General features: G+C 56.4%; 1 protein-coding gene across 3 annotated transcripts; it reads right to left on the bottom strand.

The window, feature by feature from the left end:
* Positions 1 to 333: 333 nt before the first annotated feature.
* CDC42EP1 (CDC42 effector protein 1) lies at positions 334 to 8224 on the bottom strand. Of its 3 annotated transcripts, none has more exons than XM_019961762.2 (3): positions 8092 to 8224; positions 2922 to 3686; positions 334 to 1594 (listed from the first exon to the last, which is right to left on the bottom strand). In XM_019961762.2, the coding sequence occupies exons 2-3, from the start codon at positions 3382 to 3384 to the stop codon at positions 972 to 974; spliced, it is 1086 nt and encodes a 361-aa protein (XP_019817321.2). In that variant the 5' UTR covers positions 3385 to 3686; positions 8092 to 8224; the 3' UTR covers positions 334 to 971. The 3 variants fall into 3 exon arrangements, with proteins under 3 accessions (XP_019817321.2, XP_070646476.1, XP_019817322.2); XM_070790375.1 differs by lacking the exon at positions 8092 to 8224 and adding an exon at positions 7833 to 8040; XM_019961763.2 differs by lacking the exon at positions 8092 to 8224 and having other exon boundaries at positions 2922 to 6269.
* Between the last annotated feature and the right edge of the window lie 3711 nt (positions 8225 to 11935).

Here is an 11935-nt window from a genome sequence, read left to right as displayed (position 1 = left end):
CTCCAAACACCCCTGAGCCACTAGTCCTGCCTGCGAGTCCCCTTTTGTCACCAGGACAAGTGCCAAGTTGCTCTGTGGGATTACAGTTCCAGGCACCTGGGCCAGGGGCTGTTCCCGGAACTGCAGATAAGGGCTCCCACCTGGGCTTCTTATCTCAGGGCTATTCATTCCAGTCTGGTTACTCATTACCCCCTGCCTCGGTCCCTCCCCTCACTGGGGGCCCTGGTTGGGTGGTGGGGGGAGTCCTTGGCTTTCCAAACCCAGTGCTGAATGTACTCGAGCAGGTGGCGCAGACACGGTCATCCCAGGTCCTCAAGCATCTCACTGGACACGTTTTATCAAAAAAACCTTTTTAATCAGGACCCAGAGGCAGGTCTGGGGTGCACGGGAAGGTGGGACCCTCCCCCCTCCCAGTGAGGTCACACCTGACGTTTCTGAGGCTTCTGGGACATGGGGCTGGCGATGGGAATGTTGGGGAGGCAGCCGTGGGGGCTCTCAGAAAGGCAGGAGGGACCCTGCTGGGGGCAACTCCAGGATGAGCTGGGGCCGAGGGTCTCTTCAGGAGAGGAGACAAAGGCTCTATGTGGTAGGCTCCCCACCCCCACCCAGCAAGGGCATTTTTCCCAACACAAAGGCTGCACTGTGAGGCTGGGCCCTCCAGCGGGTTGGGGGCCTGGGGTGGAGGGTGGGCCCAGGGAATGGCTACTGGGTCTGGAGGTCCAGAGTGGCAGTGGAGGGAGGCGGGGTGGCTGAGCAGGGTCCAGGGGAACACCTGGGTTCCAGAACAAGCCTGGTCTTCCCTGGCCTCCCTCCCATGTCTGTCCAGCAGAGGTGTGGACAGGTCTGGGGACAACTTGGGTTCTCCCGTCTGTCGTTGGCAAGACCCAGCCGCCAGGGGCTGGGGCTGCATCTGGGCTCCTTGCAGGTGGTGCCCGGAGGCTGACCAGGGTTCTCAGCCTGTGCCCAGCCAATCACACCTTCACCTCGTCATCCTCCTCAGCATCAGCAAACTCGAAGGTGTTGGCCTGCACTGTGCTGGGCACGGGGGTCCTGCTGCCTGCCTGGGATGCCCCCCACTCTTCATCCAGGCTCCCCCAGGAGGCCCGAGCCTGGGACAGCGCCCCCAACCCCTCGGCCCGAGCATCCACCTCAGTGTAGTGGCGGCGGCTTTGGCTGCCACCCGAGACAGCACCCCAGTGCTTGCCGGGGCCCTCATCAGCAGGCGCACGGGGGCCCTCTCCCACCACGCTGGCCCTCGCCTCGGCCACTGGGCCCAACCTGGTGGTTACCCCATTGGGGCAGCGTCCACGAAGTGAGGGGCTTGAGGCAGGGGCCGGGGGGTTTGCAACAGAGGCTGGGGGACTTGCAGCAGGAGCCGGGGCTGGGGTCTCAGCTGCAGAGCCTTCTGAGAGGCTCATGGCCCCCAGGAGCTCAGTGAGGAGAGAGGGCCCAAGGTCGAGGTCCAGGCGGAAGGACAGGAGGGAGTCAGAGCGGCGGAGCTCAGGCTCAGCGGGGAAGGAGCTATCACGGTCTCGGTCACGAGGCTTTTCTGGGCGAGGCAGGCGGGAGATGGTGCAGAACCCGGAGTCCAGGCCTAGAAGAGAAATAGGGACCAGGGTCAGAGCTGGGGGCCCTAACCAGGAATTGGGGAAGGCAGAGCCAGGACCAACACCTGCTTGCGATGTGGCCTTTAACAAACCACCCCCCAATCTGACTGCAGCTTCCTCCATCTTTCCAATACAGTGAACCCCACAGTCTCTTGAGTAATCTTCCTGTCAACCCTGGAAATTGACATAATCCTCATTCCCATTTTGCAGATGAAGAAAGTGAGGCTCAGTTTGGGACGAGGGGAAAGGCTCGCCCAGGGCCACAAAGTCTGATGGGCTGGAGCTGAGCCCGGAGCTCAAACCTCCTGACTCTCAAGCCCAACACTGAACTTGAATGACCCCTGGTCCCCTTCTGTGAACCCAAGCACATGTACTGGTTTGTGGGCACAGGATAGAACCAGCAGCCGGTGTGACAACATAGAAATCAAGACCCAAAGGACAGGCAAATGCCTTCTAAATGCCCTCTGTCTCAGACCCTGGTTCCAGGACTACCAGGCCTGGGACATAGTAGTGGGACCGCAGACCAGTCCTCAGTGGGATTCTGAGCATCACCCCTGGACAGGGAGCACCACAGGAAGCCTCTGGTGGCGGGCAAAGCTGCAGGGCAGGGAACGGTCACCAGGTGGCAGCAGGGGCCCCAGTTCTCAAGTGAGCTGTCCAGGAGGAGCCCAGGTGACACCCACCCCACCCCATGCTGGCAGGAAGGGCTTCTGAGGGGTTTTCCAAATCTGTCAAATTACAGGAACCTCTGTTCAAATAACAACAGAGCAACAGCTCCCGTGTCCTGAGCACCTACTGTGTGTGAGATTATAGGCCACAATCGAATATGTGTTATCATTTCACTGAATCTTAGCAGTGACCCTATGTGCCCATTATATAGGCCAGGACTTGACTTCACAGAGGTCAATGTGCTCACTGAGAATCAGGCAGAACCAGGATTTGAATCCAGGGCCCTGGCTCTCCACCTCTCCACTGTATTGTTCTGACACAAGGGAGCTGCTTCCATTGAAGCAGGCAAGGGATAGGGGAAGGAGGGTGGTGGGCTGGCTTAGCCGAGGGCCCAGAGAAGGGGAGGCAGCTTAGGGGCAGGCAGAACTCAACCCCCACCTCATCACCTCTCAACCTCAGTGTTTTGGGGAGTGAACTGGTTCCCGCCCTGTGACCCACCCTTGCCATTCACGATCTCAGGTTTGGGTCTGACTTCCATGGAGACCAAACTACTGTGGGGAAGAGCTCACTTGGGAGGGTTGGCTGAACCTTCAAACCCGCTGCACCTCAGCCCCTGAAAAATGGGCAGACAGCGCAGGGCCTCACCGTAAGCAGAGTGGCCGTCCGTGGAGCTGGCAGGGCTGCGGTCAAAACTGAGCTTGCCCACCACGAGGCTGTCGTAGGCCGCCTGGTTGAGCTGAGGCAGGGAGATGGCGTTCTTGATGATGGGGGAGATGGCCGGTGGAGCAGGCGAGGGTGCGGGCGGAGAAGCCATCCTCCGGGGCGGGGCCCCCACCCTCCGCACCAGCTGCAGCTTCTTGGCCAGGAAGCCCCGGGGCGAGCGGTGGGTGCTCCCTGAGCCGCCACCATGGTTGCTGAGGAAGGAGGTGTCACCGAAGACATCCCCGCCGCGGCCCACGTGCATGGTGTGGCGGAAATCCCCAAGCGGGGGGCTGATCATGTCCGCGGTCAGCCGCTTCTTCCCCTGCGAGCTGGACACCCAGCCCACGGGTGAGAGCTTGCCCAGGTTCATGGCCGGGGCTCCTCCGGCCCCCTGGGGGCCCGGCATCGGCTCTGGCTGTTCACAGCTGCTGGTCCATGCTCACCGGGGCCTGGGGAGAGTGCTAGGCTAGGTGAAGGGTCCACTTCTCAGCTCCCTCCTTCTTGGTGGGAGGGGGTGGACAGAGGCTGCCCCTCTGTGCTAAGGTGCTGCCCCTACATGCTGAGGCTGTGGGGGGTCCATGGCTTGTCTGCCCCGAGGCCTGGCTCCCAGTCCCGTGGAAAGAGCTGCAGATGTTCTGGCCAAGGACATAGATGGCACCAAACGTGCCTCAGACGTAGACAGTCCTTCTTCTGCCCAGGAGTGGAGACCTAAGAGAAAGAAGGTAGTGGAGGGCCTGGGGGCATCTTGGTCCAAATAATAACAGCTAAAGAGAATAAATGAGGATCATGGAGAAAATGCTGAACAGACCCGCAGAGGAGGCCATGTGTCATGATTCCTCATCCAGGAAATTTAAGAGCAGGTGAAACAGTCCCATGACAGAAGAGCCTGGCGGGCTACAGTCCATGGGGTCGGGCAGGGCTTAGCAACCAACAACAACAAAACAAAACAACAGTGATAGAAATCGGAATTGTGATTGCCTTTGAACAGATATAGACTGGGAGGGGGCACAAAAAATTCACGGAGCTGTGCTCTTCTTCAACTGTATACTGGTTAAAACCTATGAATGGTCATTATATGGTCCCCATTGATGAAGCACCTACTGAGTGCCAATGACTTACGTTCATCACTCATTTAACCTCGAGGGAGGCACTATAGGCTTCAGAGGAGACACGGAAGCCCAAAGAAATGAAGGGATTTGCCTGAGGCTACACAGTAGGCAATGGTGAAGCAGAGCCTCCAACCCCAGAGCCCTTGAGCCCCAAGCTACACTGCCTCCTGCTGGCGGGTGGAGTTAAGTCACCTTCCTTCTTGGGTTAAACTGTCTTCCCCTCACAGAGGCTAGGAGGTGACGGCCAAAGGCTTTATGAACTGCTGTGTAACCAGCAGAACCCTTCACTTTCTGATGCTTCCTGGAAAAAGGATCCTGTGGTCAAAAGTGGTTTTTCCAGCTGCTTATTACATGTCTGAGCACACTCAAGGCTCTGAGAAGGCCCGCAGGAAGAACATTATATTTTTTTCGAACTGATGTCAAGGCCTTGTTACCAGGGAACAAGTTTTGGAAAAAGCTCAGCTGGTGCCAAAAGCTGTTCTTTGCCTACTCCCTTCTGTCCTGATCTCTTCCTCACCCTCCTCCCCCATCCCAATCTTCTCTAAGCTTCCCTTGGTTTGACATCACCCCTTCTAGTACCCTAAGAGTATACACTGGAGGACACCTATGAACCTATGCTCCCATATTTGGTTTTCCTGTGGCCCGGAGAGGCCAAGCTTCTTCAAGGTCACGTCAAGAGAACCAGTAGGGATGTCATTTCAGAGCCTCTGACTCACGTGGCTTTTAGTGGCTCGTGGAGCCCTGTCTTGTCTCTCCAGATCGCAACACACTCTAAGGGTGGGGCCTGGATTTTCCTGCCTCCCTCCCTCCAGCGCTCAGCTTGGGCTCTGCACACGGCCAAGTGCCCAATCAGTACCAGGAATTCTCTGTGATACCTTCATGCCAAAGGCTCACCCTTGCCACCGTCCGAGTGAGGGCAGGTAGAGGATTTAGTGGCCTCACAGTGTGACCTTGGGCAAGTCATTTACCTGCCCAGACCTGGGACCTGAGCTGATAAAAGTTGATAATGATTCTTAACACCTAGATCTGAGCGTCAACTTAAAAAAAAAAAATTGCTGCCACCTCCAAGCATAAAAATCTCAATACTGCCCTTCAAATGTTATTTGAAATTCAAAATAGGTTAAATAACAAGATAAAAACAAAGGAGGCAAGAAGACAAAGCTTGCTTTGTTTTCTGACTGCATTCTCTTTCCTTCCCACCATGGGATCCTCCCCCAACCCTGACTCCTCCCCCACAGCGGGGGGCGGGGGGTATCTGAATCATTCCTTTCCCTGGCACCCCCGGCACCAAGATGTCCTCATGGAATGTTTGCCGAAGTAATGAAGTGCTCTGCAGTTGGCCAACCACTGCATGATGTCATCTGATTCTCCAACAGCCCCGAAGCTGGAGGGTTAGCCCATTTTACAGGAAGAGCCAAGGCTTGGAGAGAAGGAACTTGGCCAGGGTCATGTGGCAGGTACCTCGCATGGGCCATTTCCTTGCTCTGCTGAGGACTGAATCTGGGGACAGAGGGGAGGGAACTGGTGGGGGGGGGGCGGAGTGTCATTCTGAAATGTCACGAGGAGAGGTCACTATGTCCATCATGTGGCCACACCTACTTCTCCCCAGCCCCTCCTTTCTCAGCAAAAGGGGTCCTGGTCCCCACCCCACCACTGTGGCCACTTGGACTTGAGACATCAGCTTCTGCCCGAGTCTTATGATAAGCCCATGTCTCAAATGCCTCTGGGCACCTCCAGAAGGTCTCCACCCTGCCCACTGTTGTAGGGACACCCGCGGCACTGTGCAGCCGAGGACAGGACACTGCTACTGGGGACCTGTTTTCCCATGTGCAAAACAAGGCTGGTCCTCTCCCAGGAGAGTTTTAAGAGTGGAAAGCGCTATAATTAAACCCTTGGATCCTGAAGCAGGGCTGGGTTCAAAGCCAACATTCTTACACTAATCATGTCTCTCATTCTGGAGAGACAGAAGGAGAGGCTCCAACCTTGATGTAGCCTATTTGGCCCTTGAAGCTGATCATCAGGTATCACTGGTGATTAGGTGTGCCCCACCTGGCCCTGGAGTAAGCAGGGCTCTGGCTGTCCAGGTATGTGGCCTCTCTTTGCTCCCCAACCCAGGAATACTACCTGCTAATGCTCACAAACACCCATTTTACAGACGGAAAAAACGAGACATGAAAAGGAAACTGACTTGTCCCAGGTTGGAGAGCAAAACGAGGCGTAGCCAGGAATCTCCTCAGGATTCTACTGTTGTTAGTTGCTCAGCCTTGTCTGATTCTTTGTGGCCCCATGGACTGTAGCCCACCAGACTCCTTGGTCCCTGGGATTTTCCAGGGAAGAAAAATGGAATGAGTTGTCATTTCCTCCTCCAGGGGCTCTTCCCGACCTAGGGATCAAACCTGCATCTCCTGGGTCTCCTGCATTGCAGGTGCATTCTTTACCTGTTGAGCCATTGGGGAAGTCAGGAGTCTACCAACCTCAACAGTAAATGCCAGGAGAGTGGGTGAAGGCTCCAGGAGTGCTGAGCAGATGCCCAGCCGCTGAGCACAGAAGGGCAGGCCAGGGAGGCAGGAGACGCAGCCCTGCAGATTCAGTTTACCCTACAGATAGTCAGGCCTGGGTACTTGGTAGGAGCTTACTCAATAGCAGTGGTGACCACAAGGACAAGGTTTGGGGCCGGAACTAGGGACCTCGCGGTTAGGAGAGGCCAACAGGGGCCGCTGTGGAAGTGCATGTGGTTGGAGGAGGCCAAGGGCCGTCTGATGGCTGTGGGGGAGGGGGCAGAGGCAGGGGTGAGACGCGGGTGGGGGTGGCGGAACCCTAGGGCTCACCTGGGAGTCACCCGCAGGCCCCTAGGGGGCACCACCTCTCATCCTGGAAGCCACTCCCTGCTCACAGCACCCCGCCCGCAGTGTCCAGCTGGGTAGTAACACCATCCTTACCGCTGGACGGAGGGACCCTGTCTCCGTTAGGGCTGTTCTAGCCTCCCCGAATAAGGGGTTAACTTTCTGGGGGCTGCCTTTTCATGCTCCTCAAAGTCCAGCCATTTCAAGAGGCAGAAACGGAGCCGAGAAAAAGGACAGCACGTTGTCCACAGTGGCAGCGGAGACCCTGTTCTCAGGCCGTCAAGGGGGACAGTAGGAAGGAGCAACATGGACCCCAAGTTAGAGCCGAATCAGCCTTTGACGCCGAGGCTGATTGGCCTAAAGGCAGGGTCTCCCCAAGTCCTCGGCTCCAGACCCTGCGCCGCGTTTTGCCCAGCTGTGGCCTCCGCGGGCCAGCCCTTTGGCCACTCTGAGCCTCAGTTTCCCGATCCAGAAAAGGGGCTTCAAACTTCGTGAGTCTCGGTTGGCTTGGCGAGAACAGAACAGTCTCGAGGGCAGTGGGGATGGGAAGTCCCGGAAAGATTTTGGCCAGAAAACATTCCCTTTGGGAGGAACGAGGTTAGAATGTTGGAGGGTCGTCGCTCCGCGGGGAAGAGGGCAGCTGGCTGCCTTGGCCCGAGGGGAACCGGACGGGATGACCTCACCCGCCGCTGGGGCCTGGAATGCGGCGGTTGGGGAGGGGGCAGGGTGCCTGGACCATCTCCCCGGCGGTCCCCCCCACTTCCCGCTCTCCCCGCCAGCCTCGCCAAGGGGCCCGACATTCCGACACATGCCCCACTCCCCGTTCCTTCCCTTCTTTTCCCAGGGCAGGAAGGAGCGTAGACGGCCTTCTGCTCGCCCCCTCCTCCCGCAACCCGCTTTACCTTCCAATTCTCTGCCGCTCTCTACTCGCCGGGACCAGCGCGAAACAACCCGAAAACTTGGAGCGTCCCCGTGCCGCTCCCGCGGCCGGCGCTCCCGGCCTGTCCCTTGGCACTCGGGGCGATCTTTGGCAGGCTGGCCCCCTCCCCCGCCCCGGTCCCAAGAACCTAGGGGGTGCCAAGACCTTTCGGCGCCGCGATCCCCCTGCCCGCGTCCACGCCCACCCTGGGCTGGACGACCAGCGGGCCAGCTCGCGGTTACCTTCTCTCCGCGCGCCCCGGGAGCCGGGGGTGAAGGGCGGACGCGGCGGCGGCGGCAGCGTGTCCCCGCGCGCAGCCCTGGCGAGTGGCTGGGCCGGTCTGCGCCGCCCTGGCCGCGGGCTCCGCGGGCTGGCTCCGGGGGCGGGGGCGGGGTGTGGGCGCGCTCCCTCCTCCCGCCTCTCTGCTCCAGGCCGCGGGCGGGGCGGGGCCCCCAGTCCCGGGCACCGATCGGGCCGCCCCGAGCGGCGACTGCGAAAGCTGGAGGGGGCGCCAGGTCAGGCTCTTTTAGGCCAGGGGGAACCAGGAACGTGCGGGTTGCCCGGGCGAGGTGACTCGGGTCCCCAGCTCCCAAACCCTCTCCCACCGTCTCCTCGCAGGGCCTTGGGGTGACTGACGTGACAACTTCGCTTGCTGGGCTCTCCAGCCGCTCCCTGTGGGAGTCTGGGGAACCTGGAAGCCAGATCTGCGAGGCCCTGTACTCCCGACTCCTGCTTAAACCTTAAGTTCTATAAGCTGGGATACCCACTCCCTTTCTCCTAACCCCCCTTTCCTTTTTACTCCAGTACAGCTCCCCCACCCCCACCCCCACCCCGCGGTTACCAGAACACAGACATGAGCCACACTGGGGCCAGGCCACTGGTCGAGTGGTGTGGTGTTGTGGTCAAGGCTGTGGAGGCTGGAACCCAACAGCCTGGTTTCCTATCCTGTGCTGCTCTCTGCTTAGCCTTTCGGTGCCTTGGTTTTCCCATCTGTAAAATGGGATAATAACAGCAGGCATAAGATGTTATGTGGCTCAGTGTTCTCTGCTGTGTCAGCACCTAGCAGACTTGCTGAACAATTAATTACATGAGGTCACATCTCCGATGGGTGGGTTCCCGAAGCTTCATTGAGCACTCCTCAACTCCACCCATGAGGGTCAGGGAATCAGCCAGGCACAGGACTCTGTGCTGTCCTCAAGGAGGGGAGATGGATCTCTCTCTGATCCCCAGCTTATGCTGTTTCAATGTTCCCTAAGAGTTGGACACAACTTAGAGACTAAACAGCAGGAACAATATTCCTCTTGGACCGTGAGCCTCCTAAGGACAAGCGGGAAGATCTGGGGGCTGTTCTTGCACACAGCCCCATAACATAGTCCACAAGAGAGGGGCGGGGCTCAGCAAGGTGTCCTGGAAGAGGTGATACCTGAGTTAAGCTGTAAAGGACACACAGGCAGAGGGAAGGGCAGTGGGAATGTGCACACACCTGGCAAGAGACAGAACAAGCAAAGGCTTAGAACTAAGGATCCGCTTGCAGGAGGCAGGTGTGGCTGGAGGAGGAGGGGCCGTATTTACACACACATGGAAAGAGGAGCTTTTTTGGCTGCACCTCCTTCATGTGTGTGCTCAGTCGCTTCAGTTGTGTCTGACTCTTTGCGACCCCATGACTGTAGTCCACCAGGCTCCTCTGTCCATGGGATTCTCCAGGCAAGAATACCGGAGTAGGTTGCCACTTCCTCCAGGGATCTTTCCAACCCCGGGATGGAGTCTCTTATGCCTCCTGTCTTGGTGAAAGTGAAGTGAAAGTGAAAGTCACTCAGTCCTGTCTGACTCTTTGCAACCCCATGGACTATACAGTCCATGGAATTCTCCAGGCCATAATACTGGGGATCGAACCCAGATCTCCCACATTGCAGTCAGATTCTTTACCAGCTGAGCCACAAGGGAAGCCCCCTACCTTGGTAGGTAGATTCTTTACCACTAGTGCCACTTGGGCTCCCAGAATGCACATGCTAGCCACCAAGGGAGGAGGTTATTTCCCCAGCAGGACAGATGGGGAAACTGAGGTTTAGATAATTCCAGCACTTACTGAGGTAACAGCAGGACTGAGAGTTGGACATGACTTAGCAACTAAACAACATCAGAACAATAACCAGGCCCTATCGCCCCTCACCTGCTCATCATTGAATCCATATGAGATCCCTGTAGGGACAATACTGCCATCATGTCCATTTTGCAGAGAAGCAAAATGACTTTCCCAAAGCCTCCAGCTGTGGCAAGTTGTCCTTATGTCCTGGTTTGCCCAGGAGAGTCCCACATGATGCCCAATATCCCAGCATAATTATTAATAAGACTTCCTTTCACTCTCAAAGATGACCTGGTTGGACAATAAATTATACATCACTTTAGTCAGAAGATTGTCCAGAGCATCTGGCAAAGGAAGCAGTTTGGTGTGATGTCAGAGGCCCTCAATGAATTAAAAAAACTAAGATCATGGCATCAGGTCCCATCACTTCATGGCAAATAGAAGGGACAAAGTGGAAGCAGTGACAGATTTTGTTTTCTTGGACTCCGAAATCACTGCTTATGGTGAATGCAGCCTTGAAATTAAAAGACACTTGCTCCTTGGAAGAAAAGCTATGACAAACCTAGACAGCGTATTAAAAAGCAGAGACATCATTTCACCGACAAAGGTCTGTATAGTAAAGGTTTGGCTTTTCCAGACGTTATGTATGGATATGGGAGTTGGACCATAAAGAAGGTTGAACGCCGAAAAATGGACACTTTTGAATTGTGGTGCTGGAGAAGACTCTTGAGAGTCCCTTGGACTGCAAGGAGATCAAACCAGTCAATCCTAAAGGAAATTGACCCTGAATATTCACTGGAAGTACTGATGCTGAAGCTGAACCTCCAATACTTTGACCACCTGATGTGAAGAGCCGACTCATTAGAAAAGCCCCTGATGCTGGGGAAGACTGAAGGCAAAAGGAGAAGAGGGTGGCAGAGGATGAGATGGTTAGATAGCGTCACCAACTCAATGCACATGAATCTGAGCAAACTGGGAGACAGTGAAAGACAGGGAAGCCTGGCGTGCTGCCGTCCATGGGGTCACAAAGAGTTGGACACGACTTAGCGAACTTCCTACTTTGTGCCAGTCACTTTGTCTCTGCTAGCTCATTGTAAGGCACTCTGTGAGTCAGAAATTCTGCACCTCATTTTACAGATAGGTAAACTGAGGCCAGAGGCACTTCCCCTCTTTCTAAGCCTCCCTCCAGATAGAAGTACTTCTCTATGTAGGCTGCATTCCTGTTCCTGGCTCCACTCCTGATTGAAGGATCCAACTCAGTTTTTTTTTTCTGGAAATGGGAGAAAGGGAGGAGTCTGGGCATCCTCGTGAAAGATGCAGGGATGGACAGTCCTCATTTCCCGTGGTTTTCTCCTCTCCCAATTTCCTGTGGTCCTCTTCTTTACCTTGTCAAGGGACTGTGCCCAGGAGTGCAGGGGTTAACCCTGGCAGAGCTATAATCACCGTGCAGAATGCAGAACAAATGCCTCCCAGCTGGGGACTGAGAGCTGCTAGGTGGGACTGGCTGCCTGGAGTTTAGAAGGCCCCCTCCTCCCCTGTCCTGAGGAACCAGGCCCCTTGGACTGTAATCACAGAGCTCAGCTGCTCCCTCAGTTCACCCTGCAGGCTGGGTGGGCTGAGGCACGGGGCTTATGGGAAGGAGGCGGTCTCTGGGCAGGGAGTCCTCTCTGGCGCTCAAGTGGAGGAGGCAGGGCACAGCTAACGGGGTTGCCTCCCCTTTGGGGACCCAGGAATACCAGTGGCTGCCCACCAGGCTCCAGTGAGGTTTGGCGGGGGAGCCTTGAGCTGAGGGAGTTGGCCACATATTTCAGCCTGCATCCCAGCCACTCCCTAGAGGGTGCATCCTTTCCATCCCGAAGTCTGGCTTGGCTTTTGGTCAGCTTATGCACATGCTCATTGACCGATTCGATTGGTCTTCTCAGTCTTCTGTCTTTTTTTTTTTTTTTTTTGGAGATGCCATGCAGTATGTGGGATCTTAGTTCTGCAGCCAGATAGGGTTCTAA

This window comes from Bos indicus, chromosome 5, assembly GCF_029378745.1.
Source record: "Bos indicus isolate NIAB-ARS_2022 breed Sahiwal x Tharparkar chromosome 5, NIAB-ARS_B.indTharparkar_mat_pri_1.0, whole genome shotgun sequence".
Lineage (NCBI taxonomy): Eukaryota > Metazoa > Chordata > Mammalia > Artiodactyla > Bovidae > Bos > Bos indicus.
This window is presented reverse-complemented; position numbering and strand designations above follow the sequence as displayed.

What these genes read in the sequence shown, in the direction of transcription:
- CDC42EP1 (XM_019961762.2), bottom strand. Translation starts at nt 3,384, where the DNA reads ATGCCGGGCCCCCAGGGGGCCGGAGGAGCCCCGGCCATGAACCTGGGC. An exon ending in GGACGGCCACTCTGCTTACG is followed by an intron (nt 1,595 to 2,921) that starts GTGAGGCCCTGC and finishes TTTCTCTTCTAG; the next exon opens with GCCTGGACTCCGGGTTCTGC.